This window comes from Danio rerio, chromosome 25 (assembly GCF_052040795.2).
Source record: "Danio rerio strain M-AB ecotype USA chromosome 25, GRCz13ab, whole genome shotgun sequence".
Classification (NCBI taxonomy): domain Eukaryota; kingdom Metazoa; phylum Chordata; class Actinopteri; order Cypriniformes; family Danionidae; genus Danio; species Danio rerio.
Window position 1 is genome coordinate 15,073,468 of NC_141045.1, and position 26,204 is coordinate 15,099,671.

Genomic DNA, 26,204 nt, shown 5'->3' on the forward strand with positions numbered 1-26,204 from the left:
ATATATATATATATATATATATATATATATATATATATATATATATATAGAATAGTGGTCTGTTTTGTACTGTTCAAAACTGTATTCTTATTTTACAAGTGTTAAGCCATTGTGTTTTACCATTTAGTCAGGCGGGAGCATTTTTAACTTGGCATAAATAATAGAATCGGATCAGACCATTAGCATCTAAAAAAAAAAAATTATTTTTGTTAATATTCTTTTTTTAAAGCTAGACTCTTCTGTAGACATTAAGTACTAAGATCGAAGGAAAATTTGAAGGTATTGTCTGGGTCAATAGGGTTAGAAAGGATACTTTAATTCTGGCCTAATAATCAATATTTTGCTGCATACTATAATAACGGCTGGTGCAGTCACAAAAAAAAGTTATGTTTTGAAAACAAAAGCAAAACAACAACAAAAACACCAATTAAAAAAGCTGAAACAATTAAAAATAAAATAAACACATAAAAAACACCTGAAATCACAACAGACAACCAAAAACAACTTCTAAAAAAAAAAGAGAAGAAAAAAATCTAAATATTAAATATAATATATTTTATAACCATTTTTTTTAATAATAAAAAGAAATTTAAACTAAGACTAAATCAGGACTAAAATATACATTAAAACACACACAAAAAACTTCCAAAACAAAACAGAAATACTATAATAGACAAACAAGGTAAATAAAAATAATAGCAAATAAAGCAGAAATAAATAACTAACAAAAATCTAACAATCTAATTTTTTTAATGGCATAAGAGACATCTGAAGATCATAAACACAAATCAATAGTAAATCACTTAATGCAAATGAGCAGGCTTTACAGAAATGCAATTCAGCGTTTTCCCGTTTTCATATAAAACTCAAAATATAAGTCTATAATATGACTCCCTCTAGTGGTGATTCTCAAAACTAAATCTATAACATATTATTATAACAATATAATGGAATTTCTTATTTAATACTGTAAAGCTGCTTTAAAACAATCTTCTCTATAAAGGACTATAAAATAAACTCAGACCTGGAACAAAAAAATAGAGTTGGATGAGTGAAGTTTGAAGAAAACACAAAACTCAAGCGCATTTCCAATAGTTTCAAGAAATTTATTTGATATATTGTAGTCTAGTCAACCATCGTAGATGCAATATATCGCAGAAACATGGTTTGCCGCTGACAGAAGCATGCAGTGAAAAGGCTTAAATAAATTACTGCCAACAAACAGAAGAGCTCAACAACCCCGTCAGCCTTTTAATGAAAATAAACTCTTTTATACAATACAAAAAAAAGAGAAATCAAAAAATAAAGGGACGAAGAATAAATAAAAGCTGTTCTGCGTCGCCGGGAGAACACCTTAAATTGTTAAATAATCATTAACGAACACATTTAGTGGAATGTAATGATCGAAAACCTGTTATTGGCTTGGTTTTAAACAACAAAACAAAAATCAAGCGTATTGAATTTAACTTAAGATTGGATACTGTTACAATTCTCGCAAAAATAAAATCTGCCGTTCATTTACTCACTTTCAGGTTAACAAAGATGTTAAACAATAAGAGTAAATAATGTTCAGTTTTGCTTCAAATTATCATCAGAAGCCACGAGTATTCATTTAGTTTTGCCTGTACGTTTGTTTTTACTTTAAAAGTGCTGGAAGATGTTGACTAGAAATTTATGAATCATCGAAAGGCCTCAGTTTTAGGTGTCAGCTAAAATTAGGGATGCACCGATCCCGATACTTGGATCAGATATCAGTTTGATACATGTTTTTAGTTCAATTGGGTCGTCTGTCATATAGAGTAGACTTATAGATCTATTATTTTAAAAGAACATATATTATTTGAGTTTAGCACCAGAACTATAGAAACTGTAATATGCTAAAAAGAAAAAAAAAAAAAAGAATTAAAATAAAAAGCAGAGTATTGGGATCGGATCTGTATCAGTCGATACTCAGATTTTTGGTATCGAGATTGGATCGGCTGCATAAAAATGGTATTGGTGCATCCCTAGCTAAAATATTCTTTAATGTTATACTCAAATAAAAATCAAAAGAAAAAAAGTGTCACACATCTTGAATAACCTGAAGGAGAACAAATAAGCAGCAACTTTAATTTTGACTGAATCCTTGACTTTAAATTGAGAAACTTTTAGTGCAGCAAATGCGCTGAAATGTTGCGTCTGAGTTACATACACAAAGCGTATATTACTGAGGAGAAATTATCGAACCGGAAAGCGAAGAAGTTCAATTCTTCATTGCTTGTGCAGACTAGTTGCTTGTAAGCAATTATAGACTTCATACAAATAAAAGAAAAAGATAATTCTCAATCAACGCCGCATCTTCAAATGTTCCCTCATCACTTCTATTAGGAGAACCAAACATCAATTTTGGCTTGATTTGGTGAACACTTAATTCAGAGAATTCCGTTTCTGTTAGATCTTGATGCATCTGATGCAGATCTGTATCTTTACACGATAGTGTTTAGCTTTATCAGGTCAAACTAGAACAAAAGCAGCTTTTTTAAATGAAGGATGTTATAGGAAGTAAGCCCTGAATCTACAGCACGCCTTGATGGAAGTGTGGCGTTTTTTCTTTTTCTTTTTTATTCATTACTGCCGTTCCTGTTTTTCTGCACAAGGTGGCGCCGTTTCACCCTTCTCTCTTGCCGTTTCTATCGGATGGTTCGGGGTGGTGAACTTGTCCGACTCGCTTGGTTATGGGACTGCAAATGCAGTTTCAATCTGAAGAGGGCAGAAACAGAATTCATCATCATTACAGTCGGATATTCAGCTCAATCACTGCTGAACACAAATACCCACACTAACAATTTAGATGTAAAATAATAGTAAAACTGCATAAAATTAATAACTTCTTAAAATAACTATTATAGTAAGACTCAGTTCTTTTTCCATTTATTAAGTTAAATGGTGCTGTTTTAATTAGTTTTTATATAATATATTTACATAAATCTATTAGTGCTGTCACAATTAACACGTTAACGCATGCGATTAATTTGAAAAAATTAACGCGTTAAAAAATTTTACGCAATTAACGCAGTTGCAGTTTTTTTCCTGTTTTTCCTGGCCAGGGGCAGACCGAGCAGTTCCCACTGGGTCGACGTACTTTTTGGGCCGGGCTGATCATCTTCTTATGATCTGATCGGCCCATAAAACACTTAGCAGACTGTCATGTTTTTCTCCCTAAGACTAAGTGATTGACGAGCTGTCACGCTCCTGTGAGCTGTCACGCTCTGAAAGTAAGATGTTTCTTTTCGGGACACAGCGGCCATGTGACAATCTGCAGCCCATTGGTTCTTTTCTTTATTGACATTGGGCTGACCCAATCACAAACTTCCATGTTGGGCTCTGTGTAACGTTGGTGTGTATTTGTCAAAATAGTCGAGAGTCACGCCTGTTTCTTACGCGCAAGAGAGCAGAAGCGTTATAAATATATTTTTTTTATTATATTTATATATATACATACACACACGTGTCTGTGTGATGTATGTAAAATTTGGCCCGGGACAACGGTGTTTTTTTTTTTTTTTTTTTTTTTGCATCTGGCCCTCGGCCTAACAAGTTTGGACACCCCTGGTTTAAAAGAAATATTTAATTTTAAATTATAATTTAAATTAAAATAATTAAAATGTTCCTAAAATTATAAATAACCTTAATTAATTAAAAAATTAAACTACAACTTGCTGTGTCAATTACAAAGCAGTGATTCCTATATTAACGATAACAATAATTGACTAAAATAATTTAAATTCATTACTACTATTATCAACATCATTTAAACTTGCATTATTACAGTAGTGTTTTATAATTATAATCATTATTGCAATCGGTGAAAACACTGGCCTGTACCTGCGGTCACTGCTTGTCATCCATCTTCAGCTCGAGTCCTCTTGCTTGACTGGTGTGCTTGACTTTAGTCTTCTGTTTGCTGGGAGTCTCTGAGGGTCTTACTCTCTTCCTCTGGGTGTGCGGGACAGAAGTGCTTGCCGTCGGGCTGGAGTTTGGGCTGGAGGATTCAGACAGCGGTGGTGTAGAAGGTGCGGTGATGCTCAGGTGTGGAGGGGATGACGCTTGACCTGCACAAAACATTGAGCAAAAATACTCTCCTGACAACTGTTTGTATAGTAAGAGTAGTAAATATATAACGCTGCATTTACTTTAGGGTGAAATAAGACGTGTATTTTCGAAATAAGCGTGTAAACGTCTAAACATAGTCGTCTTGGATAAAACTAGGCTAAACTTGGGCTGCCAGTAAAAATCTAATAGACATCTAAGAATAACCCAAAACTAGACCAGTCGTCAAATAGGCAGATTGAACAAACATTATGCGTAGTCGTTCATTTCGGTTTAATTGATGATTACCCAGTAAGCATTTTTTTGCTTTTAAAAGACGTCTAATAGACGTCTAAACCTAGGTGTCTTGGCTAAAACAAGGCTAAACTTGGACAGTCAGTGAAAATCTAATAGACGTCTAAAAATAGGGCAAAACTAGACTTCAATGATCAAATCACTACAGTCATGTTGTGTAGATATCAAACCCAGAAATGGCACAAACAAACTACCCTAGATTAACCATTTCGTCACTTATATTAAAAATAAACATTAATTAATCTACTGATCAAACAGCAAAAGAGTGAAGGAAATATTTATTGTGTTGTTAGCTATAATAAAACGAAAGCTAGATTGTTTTAAACTATTGAATAGTTGTCTAACTAATGATGTAATGTGATAAATGTTGAATAAGAGGGTGGAGTGAGAAGATGGTCACGCACTGATGAAGGCATTGTGCCAAAATGTCTGTGTATTGCATCTTCTACGAATGTAAAGTTAAGCTATATAAAGTAATTAAGTGCGAATCATGAACTTCTGAATCAAAGAGCACAAGAAAATATCCATCCATCTATCCATATATCCACATATTTATCAAGCTATTTATCTATCTATCTATCTAGAAAAATGGAGAGGGTTTGTTTGATTAGTTTAACTTTATGCCAGTTTCTATAGCCATTTTCATGATTAGAAAAGGTATACCAGAGACATAGATAATATTAAGGTTTACAACATTTTAATTTTTTACTTTAATTGAAACCAACGCAATCCAACAGAAAATGCTTCATAGTTAAAATACTTTTAAAAATAGAATGTGTGGAAAGATCTACAAGAATTAAAAACTTATCCTGAAGTGATTGATTCTACAACAGGTAAAAACAATCTTATCCCACCGGTTCTAAGTTTTCTTTTCTTTTACCAACAGTAAAGCAAATTTTATGAAGTTTTTATTTTTTTTAATGAATATAGAGCCCATTCTCTTTGCCATTTGTTATTAATGTATGAATGTAATAATTTAACAAATTGTTGGCTTTAGATCTAGAGACAAAGTGACAGATATTTTGTGAGTTTAAAAAACTTGAACACTTTACTATAAGGTTTATTTTAGACATGTCTGCTCTAACATGACACATGTAAAGCCGGTGTATAAAATTATTCAACTTTATCACTGATTTTAAGATAAACAAAGCAGAACCTGTGTGCCCAATAAACAGAACTGAACAAATAATGGCATTGACATATTGTTACACCCATTGTGTAAACAAACACCTCCTGTGTTAATCTTGGAAAACATTTTTTTTTCTAGAGTTTCATCATGAGGCTTTAAAGAGAGATAACTTTAGTATGATGATAGCATTTCTCACCGGTAGAGCTGCTGCTGGCCTGAGAGTCATCTGACATGGGAGGCTCTGCCTCTTCCTGAATAGTAGGAACTGAGGCAAGCAAACCTACAGAGAAATCACAAACAGAGGGGCCTAATGGAAAATGCCAAACGTCATCTTTTGCATACAATTGCAACATATAAACAGAAACAAAAAACAATCATCCATCAATGGTTTGACTACAAAATCATTTGCATACACTGACATTTTCTACATTTAAAAGAATGTAATGCAAATTCTGCAAATGCAATAATTGAAAAACAAATTATCATAAATAACATTAATTTGACCATCATGTGCATGCTTTTTAATGGTTGTGCAAGACTATTTGCAAAGCACTTAATTTGCATTTGTATTTATTTCTATTTTTTGTATTATTATCTTGACTTGCAGTGGTATTTTTGGAAAATGTCATTTGCAAGTCAGCTAGATCCATTTATAAGGCATTTTCGCATTTTAAATTGTGTTCTCTTGGTTAGTTTGGTAGAGACCAAAAAGAAAATAATACATTAAGTCATGGAAGCATTCATATTAACCCTAATACACTGCTTCAACAGAGCAGTATCACAAAGAACTATTTTAACCAAACCTCCAAAGTGCATGTGAAGACAACATTAAATATGAATTTGAATGAGCTGGAATGAACATAACTATCTACATAGCACACTGGGTCCAAAACAAACCACATTACTATAGCTTAAAGTACTTTGGAGAAAAACAAAGCCAAGCAGCTGATGCTTCAATAAGCCCTTAGATTTAGTATCATCAAACTTTTACTTTGAAGCAAAAAGGCTGCAATTCCCACTTTTCTCCATAAGAGGGCAGTAGTCGCACGTGTCATGTTTGGTAGGTTCACGGTTTGTTACTCACTAAGGCCTCTGTAGTGTGAGAGCTGCTGGTAAACTTGCTTCATCCGTTCGATGTTGAGCCGGCTGCTCTCTGCATGGTTGATCATAGGTTTAGGATAGTCCACACCCACAATGCAGTTAGCCGCCTTCTGCACAGATTCTGGAGCATTCCATGGCTCGTAGATGTAGCGGTTAGGATAATCCTTTAACTTTGGGATGTACCTCCTGTAATGAGTAAATACAATTTAACAGGTATCTTAACCACCTGGTCGACCTGTTACCCATAGTCTATCCTTATTATTTTAATTGATCATTACTATTTATCAGATTTGTGTCAGTATATCATTCAACGCAAGAAAATAAAATATTTTCAAGGAGCGCACCTTAAAGAGTTAAGCTATTTGTTAATCACATATGTTAGTAGCCAAAGTGATACATGGAAGAGACATTTGCACAATATTTGCTTTTTAATAACTCTGTATGAATAATTTAAACATTAAAATATGATAAACTCTATATTGAGACTATATTTTATTAAAATTAACTGACAAAATTATTTAAAAATATAGTTTTTGTAAATTTTACCAAGCAAAGTCATTGGTTCTTTTGTTTTGATTTGCAAGCAAAATGTACATCAACAAAACATCAATAAAGGGTGAAAATACAGATTTTCATAGTCCAAACATCAGTTTTTACTTCTCTACATCTGCCTTTTGCTTTTTTTCCCTGGATATCAGAAATTAATTTATCAAATGTGCCCAAAGATTGCTTTGAAGTATATTTAACACACATTTTCTTGTGGTGCCATTTTCTTGCTGCAGATTTGCACCTGAACTCTTGGACTTGCACTCTGAGTCAACCGCACTTCCACTTTAAGTAACGTCATTTACAATAGTCACCTGTGCCCGCTTGCATGAAAGTCCTTCAGTAATTTAACTTAAGAGTGTCCCTGAGGGGTAATAAAAATCCCTGAGGTAGGGCATTTCATTAAGAGCCTTGCAACAAACGTCTTATCTGTCAGCCTTTCTCAAGTGGCTTTTTTTTCTAAGCGTTCACTGTAGTTTCTGGCAGTGTTGCCAGATGTAGCTTACTTTTTCCGGCTTAAAAGCGGTCCAAAACTCACCCAAACGCACAAAATATTAGATGAATATTTTATTTAATTGTAATTTATTTAAATCAGAATTAACCTTGTTACTTTAACCGTCATAATTTTTAACCATACAGCAACCAACACAAGCAGTCACAGAACCACAACATAACAGGATCACACTAAAAAACTGCCCCCCCTCTCACCTACACACTGCACGTATTGTTGTGTAGATTACACGACCAATAGATGTATGTTTTACTTTCAAATAGAGGTATAAATTAGTCCCATTTGGTGTTTTAAATTCTTTTGAACATAATAAGGTGCCGCTTGTCAACCATGCAACGCTTCTATGTTTGTTCTTGCTGCCAATTGTGGAAAAAAATTATTGATAAAAGTGTCAGGATAAACCTCTGTGAATTTAACTCTCCTCTTGCTGGTAAGTCCACACAGTTTGCACTATGCACTGGTCACTACTAACTGAATGAAGTAGGAGCACACGGTTTTGTTTTGTTAAATAAGTTGCATAACGGCCAAATTTTGTCAACCTATCTTATGCAAATCAAATTCTAATTCAAAACCGCTCAATTGGGTGGGAAATACTGGTTTCTGGCAACATACAGCAACGAGTGCAGCAGTTGCTATAGCTCGGTAAACAGATCGTAAAGAACCACGAATGCTTGCCTTCCAACAGCTCTGCAGTACATATCATCTGTGCCGTTTTCTTTCCATTAAGCAAACTGGGCTGGGATCGTGTAGACTTTTGAAGCTGCACTGAAACTGTGATTTCACATGAACGCACTCCTGCGTAGACGTGCCATCAACAATTATTTATCTACCGTCCTGCGAGTCTTTTATCTACAACATTTTATATTTGGGGGAGAATGCTTGCATATTGTTTGTCATTTGCTCATTTAAACGAGCTATAAAGTCTATAATGTTTATTAGTTAGTTGCAATTGTACTTGAAAATTTATAACGGTGGAGGAATATTTTGTGTGAATACTTTGTGAGCAGTCTGTGTGAATGAACTGTAAACTTATTTCCGGTTTATTTGTGTCGATTGCAAGTGACGTGACAGGAGAGTGCAAGTAAATTACGTCACTTGAGAGGAAGCATGGGTGCCTGAGAGTGCAAGCCCAAGAGTGCAAATCTGCAGCCAGACCCTTCTCTAAATTCTAGGCCTCCTATCATTTAACATAAATGCATCTTTTAGCAGGTATAATTATTCAAATTGATCTCACAATTATTTATACCAACTACCATTTAATATTTCACTTTTAAACTTTAATTTCCTACTGCCAAAAATGCTATAAAATATCAATGATTTATAGTATAATGTGCAGCATTTTTTAACTTAGTCAACTGTGAAGCAGTACAAAATATGCTTTACATAATTTCTCTGTATGACATCTTGTGAACCAATTTTGATCCAGCTTGCTATTTTCCAGGTAATCTTCGAACACTGTTTATTTAAAAGGCTTCACAATGTCACAGCGACTCTTTTGATTATGCACAGTGGAAAGATTCAAACCTGACGCCGTTTACATAAACCTTTAAGCAAAATAAATGTTGATTTATAACCCCTGTTAGAGATGTAAGAAGTGCTGTTCTAACACTGGTTTAGTTCAGCTTGCGTACCTGATGTAGTCTCCACTTGGATCCGTCCTGCGGCCGAAGCCAACTGGACAGTAACAGTGGAAGAACTGCTGGAAAAACGCACTGCAGGAAAGCCACATCCAGCTGCCGGCGTTCACACTCCAGTCCGCATCCAACAGCAACTCCTCAAACACCTGGGAGAAAATGTGAAAGAGATTAAGATGAGACACCACAGCCAAAATCTAAACCATAAGACTTTAGGCTTTTTGGCTTTAATTAAAGTACTTATTAACTTTATCAACATTGAAAACCTCTAAATACAATGTTTTTAATAGCACATTATCAATGTTTTTTTATATTAATATAAATACTTGTTCAAAGAATTTGTTATTAACATAATTAAAAGAACATTTTAGAAGTGCTTTTTTCTTTTTTTACCCTTTTCACTTAGTGTCTTGCTTTATGAGACATAAAAAATAAATTAAAAAGGAAGGAAGAGAAAGTATTTACTTTCATTCCACTTTCCCAGCTGATCCACAGGTCTCCTCGAGTGAGGAAACAGGCTACTGCATGTCGGGCCAGGTGATGGATCCAGCCCTCCTGCCTCAGCTGGGTCATAATGGCATCGATCCAAGGGAACCCCGTCCGACCTTCAGCCCACTTTGCCAGTGCCTCGGGGTTGTGATCCCAGGGGATCTGCACGCAGATGGGGTTTCCTTCCATATGGTCAAAGTTAGGGTTATTGGTGCCCGCCGTGTAGAAAAACTCCCGCCACAGCAGCTGACCAAAGAGCGACAAGGGTGGACTGGAGCGCCTCCGTAACTGGTAAAAGTGAATTGCAATTGAGAAAAATGTCATGAAATAATAATTTTTTTACTGAGCTGTAGCCGTTTTACAGTATGCATTCGTTCAGTTTGTAACTAATGGATCATTTTAAATGCCTGATATAAAACTTTTACTTGGGACACTTCAGTTTGCTTGCATTCTGGGTATTTAATTAAAGCTTTTGCAACATTAACTGGACCAACTTATCAATATAAATCAGTTTTGCAAAGAAAATACAGTTTATTAATCCCCAAAAACCATTTAAACTTCAGATATTAGATTAATGTTTTACTGACATCATGAGAAAAATAAACTCAAAACAAGTGTGCAGACTCTTAATGTACATTTATTGTGTTTTCTTGTGGTGTCCATCAAGGCTCGATATTGGACCGTCTATTATTTTTTTAAGTACATCTATTAGCAACTGTTATTATTCAAATCGAACATCCACTTTCATAATTTCTTAAAAATTCACCATTTACTACTAAACCATTATGCTTACACATCACTAGATCACTACCAATGGCAAAGAACAACTTACCTTCATAAATAGATCCCGCAGATTGTAGTAAAACACGCGACATGACAGACAACCGAATCGTAGGTAGGGGCTAAGTCCAGTTGGGCTTGGGAACAGTGACTGACCGGATATTCTAGGCCTCTCAAAATTTGCTACCCAGGCCTGCAACAAAACAACATGATTAAATCAAAGTAAACTCAAAATCAATCTAAGTAAATCAAATTAAAGATTTCCTTAAAAATAAATCAATTGATTTTAGACATGCAGGCAACATTTTATTAGTTAATACTTTAAAAAAATTAAGCAAAGCATTTCTTTTGTCATCAGTCACTATTAAAACGTGCTCCAAAAAGATGCAACTTCATAAACAGTCTCCATGTCTTACCTTCCTATCCAAGTGTTTATTTAATCTTTCCAGGGCTTCAGTCTCACCACCCTTCCATACATGTAAGCTGTCACCCTGAGTCCTAAAACCCAGCTCCTCTAGAGAGGGCACGCCGTAGTGTTCGTCATGATTGTCCGAGATCTGTGTCCGACACCTGGCCATCTGCTCTTGAGTGATGGTCGGCAATGGTTTCCTGGGAAGTTCGAGTCTGTTCACAATGGCTTGAAATCTCTTGAAAGTGAGAGGGGGGCTGTGGTTGTTCATTTCTATTATCCTGAGGAGAAAGCAAATCAAGTCTCAGATTTCACTGTCTATAAAGTAGCTGTTTTCTCTCTCAAGGTTGAACATTATTTAAACTTCATAGCAGGAAAAGTCTTTGTTTTGAACCAGTTTAATATGAACTTTTTGATTGTTGAGTTGTTTTTTGTAGATAAATGATTCTTTAAGAAGTTCAATTACTGGTATTTTATAATGAAAATCATTTATAGTTCTCTCCAAAACATCAAGGATTTCGGCATCAGTGTCAAAATTAAAAGATGTTGGTAGGACTTCATTTTAATGTACAATTCACTTAAACAAAGAATTAACTCAGACTATTAGCTCAAGCTATTAAATAGCTGCTTAATAATAGTAAATAAGGTAGTATTTAGGCTTAGGTGTGTTGAGTAGGTTTAGGAAAGTAGAAGAAAATCATACTTAGAAGTACTTATAATACACCATTAATATAATTTCACAATTATAAGCCGGTAGGTAATAGTGCAAATTGTTACTTAAACTAAAGGGTTTCCAAGATGTTTGTAAGATCATTAGAAGTTTTAGGCCAAAAATTTGACTAGTATCGTCTATAATAAATATTTTGTTTTGGTGTCTCCCAATGCTCAACAACTCTGGGGCCCTCTGTTAGTTAGTTAAAGTGCATTTATTAGCAAGTTTAAATATCAAACTTCATATCCAGCCGGGAAAAATAAGTATTACGTTACTGTTTTTCTCAGAAAACACATTTCTAAAGGTGCTGTTGACTTGAAATGTTTACCAGATGTTGATAGCAACCAAAGAAATCCATATAAAACGATAACAAATCTAATTATTTTACAAATTAAGTTATGTTAAATAAAATGAAACACAGGGAAAAAGTATTGAACACATGAAGACAGGGAGTTGTAGAAAGACAGTGAAAGCCCAGACAGCAGCTGAAATCTCTCAGTAGTTATTCAGCAATCCTCTGCTTATCCTCATTGTAAATGAATATTCACTCCTTCAGTCCAACATCCACATTATCAGGACAGGGTTCATACACATTTTTACTACAAAAATTCAATGACTTTTCCAGGACTTTCACGTCAATTTTCATGACCTAATGTTTCATGTAATGTCTACATGTATGTGGCAAATAATAACTTTTAAATTTATTACAGCAAATCATAAAACACGCAATAGATTCAATTTATTTTTATATCCATGTAAAATAGATGATGACTACACAGCACTAATAATGAGAGCATGTTTTTGGCCAAGAAAAGAAAAGTAAAAACAACTAACCTCCGTTCTAGTATACAGATAACTATCAAATTAATTTTAGATAATCTTAATGGTTTGTCAAACTAGTAACAGTAGGTAAAACTACTTCTGTTATAAAGCCGTGATCACACCGCATTTTTAGCTCCATAGACTTCCATTCATAGGCATGCAAATGCAGCAGAAACGCAAGCACATGCGACAAGTTTCGCATTTCACTGCATTTGAAAGTTCAAGCTTAGTAAATTCTTATTTGCATCAATTACTCACTTTTATTAATGTCTAATCATATTGTTTAACCCCACCCCTTGTCACAGCGCCGTACGACAGAATTTTGTAAGCACAAGCTCTAGTGTGACCGCAGCTTAAGGAAAAAAATATCTGCCAAATCTTCCAAAACCTTGTGGGTTTTTCTGTTTCTTTCAAAAACATCTCCAGGCGTGGAAAACGCCATGTCAAAAATCCATGACTTTTCCAGGTTTTCTATGACCGTATGAACCCTGTCAGGATGACGAAGATGAAACCAGGGTGGACATTTCCGCAGGGAAATGATCCAAAACACTGACAAAAACTCTAAAATGCTTTCAGAGAAAGAAAATCAAGCTTTAGAATGGCACAGCCAATCACCCGACTTAAATCCAATGAAAAATACAAAATAAAGATCAGATTTGATAAACGAGACCACAGAACCATCAAAATTTTTCACACTGTTGAAGTCTGTGAAAAAAACCCACTCACACCTGAGCAAATCATGTGACTTCATTCTCTATTTGAGAGGCGTCTTTAAGCTGCCATCACCAAAAAGCCTTTTATATACTGTATTAAATACATTTGAGTAGTTCAGTACTACACATAACCCATTTTTTAGATTTTTTTTGTTTTATTTTTATGTTTGTATTGTTTTTTTTTTTGTTTTTTTTTAGAAATATTATTGTTCAATACTTATTTCCAGTTGTATAGAAGAAAAACAATTGCCCTGATTGATATTATTACAATCTTGATTAATTGCAGGCCAATTGGCCAATTTTGTTTCAGTGGAAACAAGGTCACTTGGGCCATAATCAATTAACCAGGATAGTTCGCTTGGTTACGTGTTGACAAACACGAAAAACATTTACCCACATTCTCCAAATGAAAGTACATATGTCCATGACTGACTATGATCTGTCTCAGTGTCTCCTCTAAGAGCGCAACAAGAGTCTTAACACATTAACAGCCTGTCCCTTATTTATAGTTGATCTTATACAACTGTCTATATCCGTCAGGGGTGGAGTCTCCGCCATTGGCCGGTTTTCTGGAATCAGGGGGCACCCGCGTGCTCACTAGGAAAAGCCTGACGCTCAGCTCGCACATGTTTGCAGTGGTGACTTGCATGCTGAGCTATTTCACCCTCCCTCCCACAGCACATGTTTTACAGTGTGACTGCCAGGGCTGCCTTTTGCCGATAGATGGCAACAGCGAGTCTCATTTCGTCTGACTGTCCTAAAGACGTCACAGGCACACCAGCACATGCATTTACACACGCTTATCTGCATGCAGGATCGTTCTCTTCTCTTCTGAATGAGACGCTGCATCTGGGTGTATAACCAACATCAATCCCATTTATGTAACCTACGCAAAAGGCCGCTTGTTTTACATTACACACATCAGGAGTAGTGGTCTCTGCATGATGATCTCAAAAGAGAGCCATTCTGTTTGGTAATATACTCAGGAAAGGCATATAAACACAAGAGCAGCTCAGGGTCACGATAGTGCACAGTTCATCGTTATGTCACATTATGCTAAAAGTGCTGGCAAAGTTTATTGAGGAATCTAGTCAATGATTATTGGATGACGTGCAAAAACAACCCCTGTAGCACAGTAGTTTAGATTTATACTTGTATTAATGAGAGTGAGAATCCTGTCAGTGGGACATTCTCATTGAAATTTATATTATGACAAATAAACCAAATTTAAGTTTCTTTGTGTTTAAATTTTATTCACACTTTATGTTTAAACAGTTGTAGAAACAATTTACCTTAAATATCTTAAATATAACATGGCTTTTCAAATTTATAGTAGTTTGTCATTTAAAAAAACTGACTCTGAAATCGAATGATTTGTTGGTGTTGAATTTATAGTATAATATTCAGCCATCATTGCAAACATTAATTATATTTACATTTAGAAGTATACAATTAATAGTACATATAAGACAATAGCTGTCATTGCAATAAAAAGTCAACTACAACTTCACGAAAAGCTGTGAATTTATACTTTATGAATAACCAGAAAGGTGATAAAGTATATTTTAATTAAAATTATTTTTTAAACATTTTAACATCAGACTTTTTTTTAAAGCAATAAGAAAATAAACTGAAATTAACAAAGAACTTTGTCTGGCAGTCTATACTTAATGGATGTTCTCTTGTTGTGTTCTCTAAGGTTTCATTTTGGGCCCCTCAATTATTTAACTTAAAAGTAAGGCTTGATCGGCAAAGAGAAAAATCGGCATTGATATTTATTGACCGAAAACCATTGTCTATCAATAATAAAAAAAAAAGATTAGGTATTTTACTTTCTCCATAAACTGAGAGAAAACGCTTGATGGTCGCCTAGTCACGAGAGACGCCAGGGGAGCGTGAGTGCAAAGCTCATGATCAAGGAACCCACACACTTGCACTTGCCACTTCAGGTCAGAATAACAACACATGCGAAAATGAGTGCCGTTTAGCAGCAGTGAGAAGATCCGAGATTGAAAACATAAAAAAAAAAAAAAAAAAAAGGATATAAGGATGTCGCCAGAACGGCTTTTTTGTTTGTTTTATTGTGCATCCCAGCCACTCACTTCCCATCTGAAAGAGCTTTTAGTATAAGGGGTAATATGGTCATTCAACTTCACAATTTGTAATGTTGCAGAATGTATTTGAATAATGATGGTTTGTTCCTTTACTTGAAAGCTCAAATTTGATTTTGATAACTTGTTTTGTGTACAGAGTTTGAAGTTTCCTGTATCATTATTCACACCTAGCAGATATTGATCTACCCTAAAATTTGCTTTGATTGTTCAGTAGTTACCCATTATTGTTGCACACACGTTGTAACTTTTTTTTATCAAGTTTAAGAGTCTCTTTAACACTTGTTTATTTTATTATGAAGAGACCAGCTATTTAGTTTAAATAATTTTGCTTTTGACAATTAACATTATTTGCTTTAGTAATGTTGGGAAATGAAAATAAAGGGGTTTAAAAAAAATCTGAATATTCTTAAAATGTATTGTTAAAAAATATTCAAAAATTATCGATATCGAATGATATGAAACATCAAATTGTGATAATTGTTTTTACAATATCGCCGAGCCCTACTTAAAAGTATATTTTAACAAGTATAATTATTTGAATTTAACAATGTTTTAAAAACAAAAATTTTAATGGAATAAACAGCCAATTTTGATACTATGGAATCAATTATTATATTAAAAGAAAACAAAAGGTATGGATTTAAACAATTATCATATGAACTTCCTGACTGAAAGTTTAAAATAACATTTAAAATAGAAGCAAAAAACTCAATGCATGTAGTCAGATAGGCGCATGAAAAATAACCAAAACATGCAATTTAAAAATTACATAATATCTTTTAATAACGACCTTAATAGTTAATGAACTTTAGATCCAATAACACTTACATAACGGTTCATTTTTACCGGGTTAAAATGGCATGAAAATACTTGATACAAGGTCACATGTAGGTGGCATGATAAAGCCATTGCCACACTCAATCAACTCACAAGTAAACATTTTCTATTACTGCAGCTGAATAAATATGAAGCCCTGTGCCACATAACAAGGTTTATCTCAGTGCTGTTCAATGAGAGCACTCCATTTGCTACACTTGGGCTACATTGTGATATTTGGAGGATGGTGTAAAAAAAAGGTATTTCAAAAGATTGCAGCATTTTACCTCACCCTCATCTAGTCTTAAAGAACAATATGTATTGTTTAATTAAGCTGAATCAGATAACTTTAAGAACAGTATTTCACATATAATTTTAAACACAGAAGTCAGTGCCAAATGATTCAATATGCAATCCCAATGATACAGCTGTATTCCCCTGAAGGAAAGGTTCGATCCTCCAAACGACTTTAAGTAGCATAATAAATCAACATATTGGAATGACTTGAAGGATAATGTGAGACTGAAGTAGTAATAACTGCTGAAAATATAGGTTTGGTATCACAATAATAAATACATTGTAATTCTTTTAAGAATATTTCACAAATCTAACATTTCAGTTTTATTAATTATAAAAGCAGCTCAATGGAGTATTAAAGACTGATGTAAATCCTTCTGATCACAGAGCTTTAAACAGTGGTGTATTATTAAAATAAAATCTTTTAAAATACACTTGAGTGCTTGCCACAAGTAAAACAAGCTAATAAAAATATCACTATAAAATATTAATACACTCTCAAGTCAAAAGTGGACACACTTGAATGACTTTTAAAATTCAGACATTTTATAGACAAATACATATTACACCTATGACCAAAGTTTATTGGATTTGTGAGTTTACGAGAGTCATTTTTTTAATGAGCAGTATGTGCGAGCGCAGTCCATCACTCACCTATCTGGATTGTAGAGTGTGTGAGTGTTTCGTACCACGGTTTCCACACCGTATTCCTGTGCCATTTTAATAATGGCAGCATCTCTTTCCTTCCCATAAGGCTCAGAGTCATATTCAAACGTGAGACGTGTGACATTCCATTCCTGAAATAAAGGGAGAGATCAGATATGTTTAATACAAATAATCAAACTAACAATCATGGTATAGTATTTTTAACCCTTACTTCTAAAACCCTAGTATACTTAGCTTTAAATTAAATAAAACCTAATTTCCAGCATTTCAACAACAACATTTAGATAAAAAGGTTTAAGATCATAAAAAAAAATAATGTGCTGAAGTGTACTCAAAACATTAGTTGAGGCTTGTAGCATTTATTTAACACTTTTTCTTGTGGAGTTCACCAAGGCTCAATTTTAGGCTCCTCTGTTATTTAACAAAAATGGTTTTATGATTATAAAATATTGTTTCTTTTTACCTATAAAGCTTAAAACAATCTATAGCTCCTGTATATCTAACCAACCTTCCTGTCTCGCTACGTTCCAACCCGGTCATTAAGATCTCAAAACTGCAGGTAGTACCAAGAATAGTTGAGTCTACTAAAGGAGGTCAAGCCTTCTCATTTATGGCTCCTCAACTCTGAGGCTGACACACTCTCACAGTTCAAACTTAGATAAAAAGACCTATCTTTTTAGTAAAGTGAATGTGCTCCACACAATGTTTTGGCTTGACAAACCACCTGTAAACGCATACTACTGGCTTAATGCACATGACATTTTGTTGGAAACTCTCATATTCTTTACATGTTTGTCTCTCTGTTTGTTTATAGAACGACTATTTTCATTTATGGCACTTTATTTTTACATCCCGTGTTTAAATACACTATGAACAGCAGCTACACTAATAATTTTCTTTATTCTCTAATTCTTCCTGGGGATACTCATCCCGAGGCCTCTAGAACTTATGCAGCGCCATTGATGCGGTCTATGACCTGTGAAGAAATGATAAGCTGAGCTATCCTGAGCTGATACTGCAGTCTTGGAGGAGCAGAGATTGCGAGACTGATTCCTGAAAGACCACAGTGACCGACGAGTCTTCACATTGATCTCGTGGGCCAGGCTGATCATCTGCTGATGACCTATTCACACCCTCAGCTTCTCCATGATGGACGTCCACTGTCCTCCAGCCTCCGGCACCTAGACTGCAGCTCCGCACAGGAAGTTTGGCCAGAGAAGAAATGGTCTTGCCCAACTGAGCCTGGCCGGTGAATTTTGTTCCTCGTCACAGTCGCCACTGGCTTGCTTGGTTTGGAGCTTCTCATTGATAGATTTACTCAACAGGGATTGGACTTTCAGCAGTGAAATTTAGACTACACTCAACTGAATAAAACTGAACTTAAATTTTGAAAACTGAACTGACAAAGTTTAAATTTACTAGAACTTTTATGTTAAGCTGCTGACACAATCTACATTGTAAGAGCACTACAGAAATTAAAATGAATTGAATTAAACTTCTTAAGCTAATTCCGAGATTTTCTCTCATGAGACTGTTGAATTTTTCTCAATTCAGCAAAAAATAAATAAATAAATAAAATAAAATAAATAAATAAAATAAATAAAGGAAAAAAAGCCTAGACTGAAAATTGCACGACTAGGTCACAATTCTAAGCAAATAAACAAAGTAATAACAGAGTGACAAACTCCATTGTTTTACATCTGGGGGAGTCAATACCAAACCAAATTAAAAGTGTGTGAACCTGAAATTTCAATAAATAGATGTACTTCCTATTTAAGAAAATACTGAGTAGGGGCCAGGACTTTCTTTTTGCATATCATTCTCTCAAAACAAACTGAAGGTAAGAGCGGTGTAGTTAAGAATATTGTAGCTGTAGCTGTCAAACTGATGTCAGAGCCGTCAAATTGACGTCAAACATAAAAGCAAATGGTCAGACTTTGATTGAAGATTACCAAAACAAACAAAAAGGAAAATTCTGCAGACTAGCTTGCATTTTTCACCTAAAGAACAACAATGTGCACTAACAAAATAAACATTTCAAAAACAGCATTTAGATCAAAGGGTTAAAGAGTGCTTTCACACCTGTAAATCAATTGTTTTGCTTCCAAAACAGGGATTAATTAATTATTACAATGCTCATTTTTGTTCTTGGTGCAGTTCGCTTTCACACAGCAAAGTTTCTAAATGGACTTTAAATGACATCCTCAGACATAATCACCAAATATAAATCAGAGGGGTTAGACTTTGTCATACATGTCAACAAATGTCAACATGTCAACAAATACAAAAATCAACAATACAAAATCTATTCAATCTATTGAATCAATCAATCTATTTAAAAAAACATAGGCTATAGGCACGATAGGCTTATACATTATAGGCTTAAATTATAGAGAGAAATAACAGATGAACTGAGTCTGGACTCAGATCATGAAGACAATTTGGATCTTTCAAGGTGCCAATGCAGAAATGAACAAAACAATAGGCCAAGATTAAAATATAGAAAAGTTATCAGATGGTAATTTCGGTCAACTTTCTTAACAGATAAACAGTCCTCAGTAATATTTCACCATGCTTTTTCTATCGCATTTGACAAAGCCAACATTTACTGGAATGACATCCCACCCTACTCATAATTCTCTCTTCATATTGCCGAAAATATGGCTATTAGCCTAAATAACCATAAAACACTGTGATATAGCCTGCTTTGGTGGATCATTTTGCTTTCTCACTACAATCAATCTGCTCCAGAGTTCATTTTAATCAAACATTCGTTAGGACCAATTAATTTGGCATAAATATTATTGCAACTGCAGGTTTCACATACGCCAAACAAACCACCAACTGGGCAACTGAGACAAGTTATGAAACAAACGCCTAAGTGTGAGGATAATGAGAAAAATTACTGCGCTGAAGTGTACGCATAACTTAGGTTAGCAGCATATATTCAACACATATTGTTGTGGAGTCCACCAAGGCTCGGTTTTGATAAAAAAAATAAATGTAATAAATTAAATAATAGAGGGGTATTATTTAACAACAAAAAACGTTTTTCCAGCACAATTCAGAGGGTTTCATTTTTACTTCAACTGGACTTTGATGAGCATTTGAGTGAGGGGAATATAGTCCGTCTAATTTCAAGTTAATTTTTTTTCTGTTGATAACAACATACAATAATAAATTGTGTAAATTACTTTTAAAAACTACTGTAAAACACTAGCAAAGCAAACAACCTATAGTTTGGGCTTAAGCTTGTAAGAAAGCTGTAAATAAAATGGGTTGCATTAAAAAAAGTAAAAACCAAGTTCTCAGAAGACTTGGTTCTTGGTTAGGCAGACTGATTCCATGACTTTGTTCCCCTGTCACCATTGCTGCTGCTACATTACTTTCCATCTTTGAACCATCTGTGAAGATTGGTATGTGCTGAGAATATTGAGTTCTGATATCCAGGTATTGTTGTTTGTACATATTGGGATGAGTAACTCCTTTCTTCTGCTGTCCTAGCTTGCACACATACGAGTATATAATTAGCATTTTATTACTAAAAAGACTGAAAAGGAGAGTCTTTCATTGCAAAATCCTTTCATAACTTGGAGCAGATATGGAGCTGTCTAAGAGAAGTGTACTGTAGCTAACACTGTGACTTCTTGGTTACACAAGCACACTATAAAGGGTTCATGTGCTGGTGCTTTCACCCTCATGCATAAACAGCACCATTAACCACCTGCCAAAGGGATCGTTCAGCTCACTTGCCAATGTCTGACTGGCACACTGGCATGCTAAAAAGAGAAGCCTGCTTCAGCAGCATGAAAATGAGATCTTTCATAACAAACTACCTTAGGATGCTGAAGCAAACCAAACAGCCTTACAGGTATCAAATGCTTATTTAAAATGAAGTTACTAGAAGTTTTTATCTAAATGAAAAATGATGGGATGTGGTGACGTTTATAGCTGAAATTATAGAATATATGATGGGTAAAGATTCTCATGCTCCTGAATTTGGTTTAATATATACACAGTGATTAGGGCTGCACAATATTTCGCTTGAGCATTGACATTGCAATGTGTGTCTCCTCAATAGTCACATAGCAGTATTAGATAATTTATTAAAAATCAAATGATAATAGCATTATAAAATATTATTATTTTGAAATTATTTATACAATGATGACCATATTATTTTACAATTGATTGTTTAATTTCTGTACTCAAATACTGTTAGACTACCGTTAGAAACTATAAAGCACTGTTTATTTAATTTAACTTTTATCTTTAATCTGTTGTATTTACATACAGTATGCTTGTAATTTATTATAATTTATGCAAACACACTGCATAGAAAAGATTTGATCATCCCAATCTAAGTGAATGAAACCTTTTCAAATGGCTGTTTAAACAATCTGGTGAAATTATATTCATATCACAAGAAATTAAACAGAAATTATCGCAATGTCAGATTTTCCCAATATTGTGCAGCCCTTAACAGCGATATTATTATTTTTTTTATATTTTAAATGACTTCCTAATTAATTATATTTTAAAGTAAAAGCAATATTTAATGTACAGCATTGATATTTCTTAACATTAGCTGATCACGAAAGTTCATGAAATGTTTTTTGGCACTTAAAAAAAGACATTGTCTTTTACAGACATACCTGGATAATAAATGTTATAGGAAACATTTAGTACAACACAAAAAAAACAACAAAAAAACCCATTCGGCCATGAATTTCCATTTCTTTTAACAATTATTTTCAGGATAAACTGGGAATTGCACTCAGGTCATTGTGAGCACCATGGTGCTATATGTCAGCGCACTAAACCATTGGGTTATTGGCTCCAATAATTTCAATTACTTTTTTTAGTCGTTTGTGTGATTATTTTTAATACTGGGTATATGCAGAAATCCAAAAGGTAATTTCAATAAATAAATTAAGTTAAATAAATCAATGAAGCACAACCATGCAACAGAACTCAGATAAGTTTGGAAGAAACAAAGCTTGAAAGAATAAATTATGCTGTTGTTTTCAGCGACATGTTTCAGCCACTGTTTTAGCTCATCTTTCTCCAACCAGGGGTAAGCAAACTTACATTTTCCCATTTTGCTGTCTGTTTCGCTCTATGGTTTCGCTACATGTGGAGAGCATCACATGACCTTTCCGCATTTGTCGCAAAATACGTGACAAAACCCGGACGGAGGAGCTTGGTCGGACGCGCCCAGGCCAGAACTAATTATGTGGATCGAGCACACCATTGTTAATATTAGGAGAAAAATAAATATATTTATGCTTTTATTGGAGTCAAACACTTTGGACAACGCTTGAACAAAATTTAAGATCTCGTAAAATGTGATTAAGACTTTTAAATACCTTTAAAAGGACTTAATTTTCTCAGCATTGATTTATCAACTTTTAACTTTAAGACCCCGCAGACTCCCCATTAATAATTTTAGAAACAAATTAGCTGTTGACAACAAATGAATATTGCATTTCTGAATGTATTTTGCTTGTTTATTTTTATTTATTGTATTTGTGTGGTTGTGTGTAAGCCTCTGTGTGAAGACAATTATGTTAGTTAGACAAAGGTTTTTAGAATTAAATTGAAATATTTTACATATAAAAAACTGAATATTAACTAAAAGAGCTTATTCCACTTATAAGGCTGCACATTGTATAATTTCAGCATCGATATCGCAATGTGCGCAATTACAATGGTCATATCACAAAGATATGCGACTCCAGTCTGAATAATAGTTGACCAGGAGCCTCATCATTGTATTTTATTACTGTATGTATATGGAATTTATGATTTATGCAAAAACATCTCTTACTTAAAATTTGTCTTGTTTCTAGTCCAAATATCTACATGTCAAAGTGAAAACAAGATTTTTTCCGCTAGCCCACTGGCAGATCATTTCTGTAAAACTAGCAAAAAAAAACCAAAACTCTTAATTTTCACTTATTTCTTCTGATGGTAAAATTAAAACAATATTTTACTTGATCTAAGATTTATTTTCTTGATATTTGGATTGGAAACAAGACAAAAAATAAGAAAAGCATATTTATTTGCATTGTAAATATTTAATTTCCGTGCCTGAATACTGTTAAGACTCCCCAGAAAACCGTCAAATAGAGCTATTCTTGTGAAACTGTGTTCATATTGCAATATTTATCACAGAAAAACTAAATATCGCAATATCAAAGTTACCATTTCGTGCAGCCTTACTCCCTTCTATGACTAAAATGTTTATTCATTACCATTCTCCATGACATTAAATTTGAACACTTACAGTAAACGTTCTGAATATACAGAATGGAAACTATGTGAACATTCCAAAACTTCCAACAATAAAGTATTTTGTGATAATAAAAGAGAGGTAATAGTGTCTTGTTTTAGCCCAAAACAAGCAAGTTAAGCTGTGATATTCATCTGACACATTACATCCTTCCATTTTGTTGCATACCAAACAGACAACGCTGCAAAATAAACCTTATTATGGTGAAACAATTGCCTAAATCTTTACTTTGCTGTTGGACCAGATTCGAACACACACTGCCCTGCATACTAACTAGACTGTGTTTATTATGAAGTCATAGCAACTACCTAATGTTTGCTAAACTAATTAGCAAGCGGCTGATATTTGGCAATCAGTTTAAGCTTTTAAATCAGTGCTGCTGCCAAAAACAATGTATTGTAACATTAGAACTAAATGACAAACTTAAACTATTATTGAATTTCTACTAAAACAAATGAAGTTCAATAAGTAACTTAATGGTGAATATATTGAAATATCTTATTTTAAATCGACTAACTGCAGTCAACAGTTACCAAATGCCCTGATATCTCAGGTATGTATTACGCACCAGTATGTCCACCTCAGGCCTGGTGGACGTTTTCCATGTTACAAGTTTTAGACACAAATGTTTAGAAATGAAAAGCCAAAAGAGAAACAAAAAGATACAAGACAAATGTCCAGAGACGAAAACAGACCTTGAAGAGTCTAGGGAAGACATCTGTTGGCTGTCCGCGCACCACAAAAAGTCTCGAATTCAGTTTTCTCAAACTTGTGTCCAAATCCTCCAAAGATTCCAGTAAAAATCTGTGGAGAGAAATGGAAAAATATGATTTGAGCCAAACCTTTTGTTTCAAGATACCTTGACATTACAGTCTTTTTCAGTCCGAGAAAACAAGAATGATTTCTCACTAATGCTGTTCATTTTATTTTTCAGGCATAATCAGAAAATTATATATATATTTTAATGAACAAATAGTTGTACTTTAGGGCCTCATCATCAACAAATGGCTCGTTTTTAAAAATATATAATCAAGTTCTCCTAACATATTACTTAAAAAGCTTTAATTTGATTACATTTTTAAAAAATTGCTTTGATTAGTAACTGATGTTTTTGGACCAATATTTTTAGGGTGAATGAATAGTTTGCACTCATTTAAGCCATTAGTAAAACACAATGGTCAATTAAGATTATTATTTAACATAGCTGGTTAGAAATAATATAAAAAATAATACTTATCACCTATCAAAGCGTAAAAGAGAAACAAATTAAGGCCTAGATACTTTAGGGAACCTATTTGTCGTCTTGTTTTCTTACTTCAAAAGACCTCAATGTTTTTAAAGGAGTATAACAAGTATTACTTTAAGTTTGCCTGTATGTATTTTGACTATCAAAGTGGCAGAATCCACTGACTTGCATTTTACAAATCACGAAGGACCACAGCTTAAGCTAAACAAATCTTTACAATTTTACTTCAGAAAGTCACCTACATCTTTGATTGCCTTGTGGATGAGTAAACATACAGCAAATGTTATTTGCGGGTGAACTCGTTCTTCGAGGACAGCAGAAAGTCACAAATCTTATTCAATGGCTTTAAAAGACGAGACATTGGAATGAATCATAAACTTACGAAAGCTAACAAACATATTTTAACTAAACTAGATATTGAGTAACGTTATTGTCTTATTAATCATGCACAATGTTTATAATAATTATAATAATAATTATTATTATTACAACATAAGAAAAATGGGCACATAAACAAAATAATCAAAATATTTGACAACGTTTTGACAGATTTCACAATACATTATGTCTGGTTTGTTCATTCAAACACCGCATCCCTCCCTCGGCATGTCTGCTAAGACACAACACGTGAAAATACAATCGCTCCGTCACGTGACTCGAGCTTTTGCATACGAAAACAACATTTTACACACACTTTACATCAGTTTCAGTCTATAAAGATTTAGAGTTCATCGAGAAAACACTCAATGACGCAGTAACGAAATTGGTAATTTTAGCCGTTATATAAAACCGAAGTGGGCGTGAGCAAAACGACTAGCCTGTTATCATTAGCCTCCATTTGCTCTCATGGCACCGCCACGGAATTACACAATTCACGCAAATAAACATTAGTTTATCAATCGGTGTTTAAAAAAGGAAATAACATTTTAAATAGTTCAATCATTGGTGTTTAAGTTGAGTAACAAAGTTTGTTAAACTAACTTAGTCAAAACATCAACCAGGGCCGCACGCAAGCGTGTTAAGTTTTTTTATGTATATATAATAAATACGTCATTTACCACTTAAATCCGACATTCACACGAACATATTACGGTAAAATTACATTTCAGACTTACATATCAGACATAAGGCCAAAACAGCAGCGTTTGTGCAAAAGAGCTGCGCAGTTAACCGCTAACGTTACCATTTCCAATAATCACTAAAACACCAAAACAACATATCCTAATTTTCAACATAACCACAACACGCCAAAAAATAAGTGAAACCCACCTCCATCGGTTGACTCCCACGTTAGCCGAGCCTGCAAACCACGGGTCCAAAATATAAACACACCGTACAGTATCCGCGCCATTTAGAGCTTCCTGCAAAGCCGGATTATCATGAAGCCGCAGCCCTTTGCGAAACCAATGCACCGAATTCACCACCATAATAGCGCTTTATTCCATCGTAAAAGTTCCAAGGAAATCCAGAAGAGTAAACAATTCGCGATTTCAGCCGTCCTGCACGCACATTGTGGTTCAGTGTAGAGTTTGAGATGGGGA

The 26,204-nt window shown here is 34.2% G+C and overlaps 1 protein-coding gene across 1 annotated transcript; it reads right to left on the bottom strand.

The window, feature by feature from the left end:
* Window positions 1–1,085: 1,085 nt before the first annotated feature.
* cry2 (cryptochrome circadian regulator 2) lies at window positions 1,086–26,204 on the bottom strand. The gene is given in 11 exon segments (NM_131786.3): window positions 1,086–2,739; window positions 3,865–4,091; window positions 5,709–5,792; window positions 6,597–6,799; window positions 9,302–9,453; window positions 9,770–10,081; window positions 10,626–10,766; window positions 10,990–11,263; window positions 17,111–17,253; window positions 24,113–24,221; window positions 25,933–26,204. Coding segments are annotated over 10 exon segments (1,797 nt in total). The 5' UTR covers window positions 26,091–26,204; the 3' UTR covers window positions 1,086–2,739; window positions 3,865–3,870.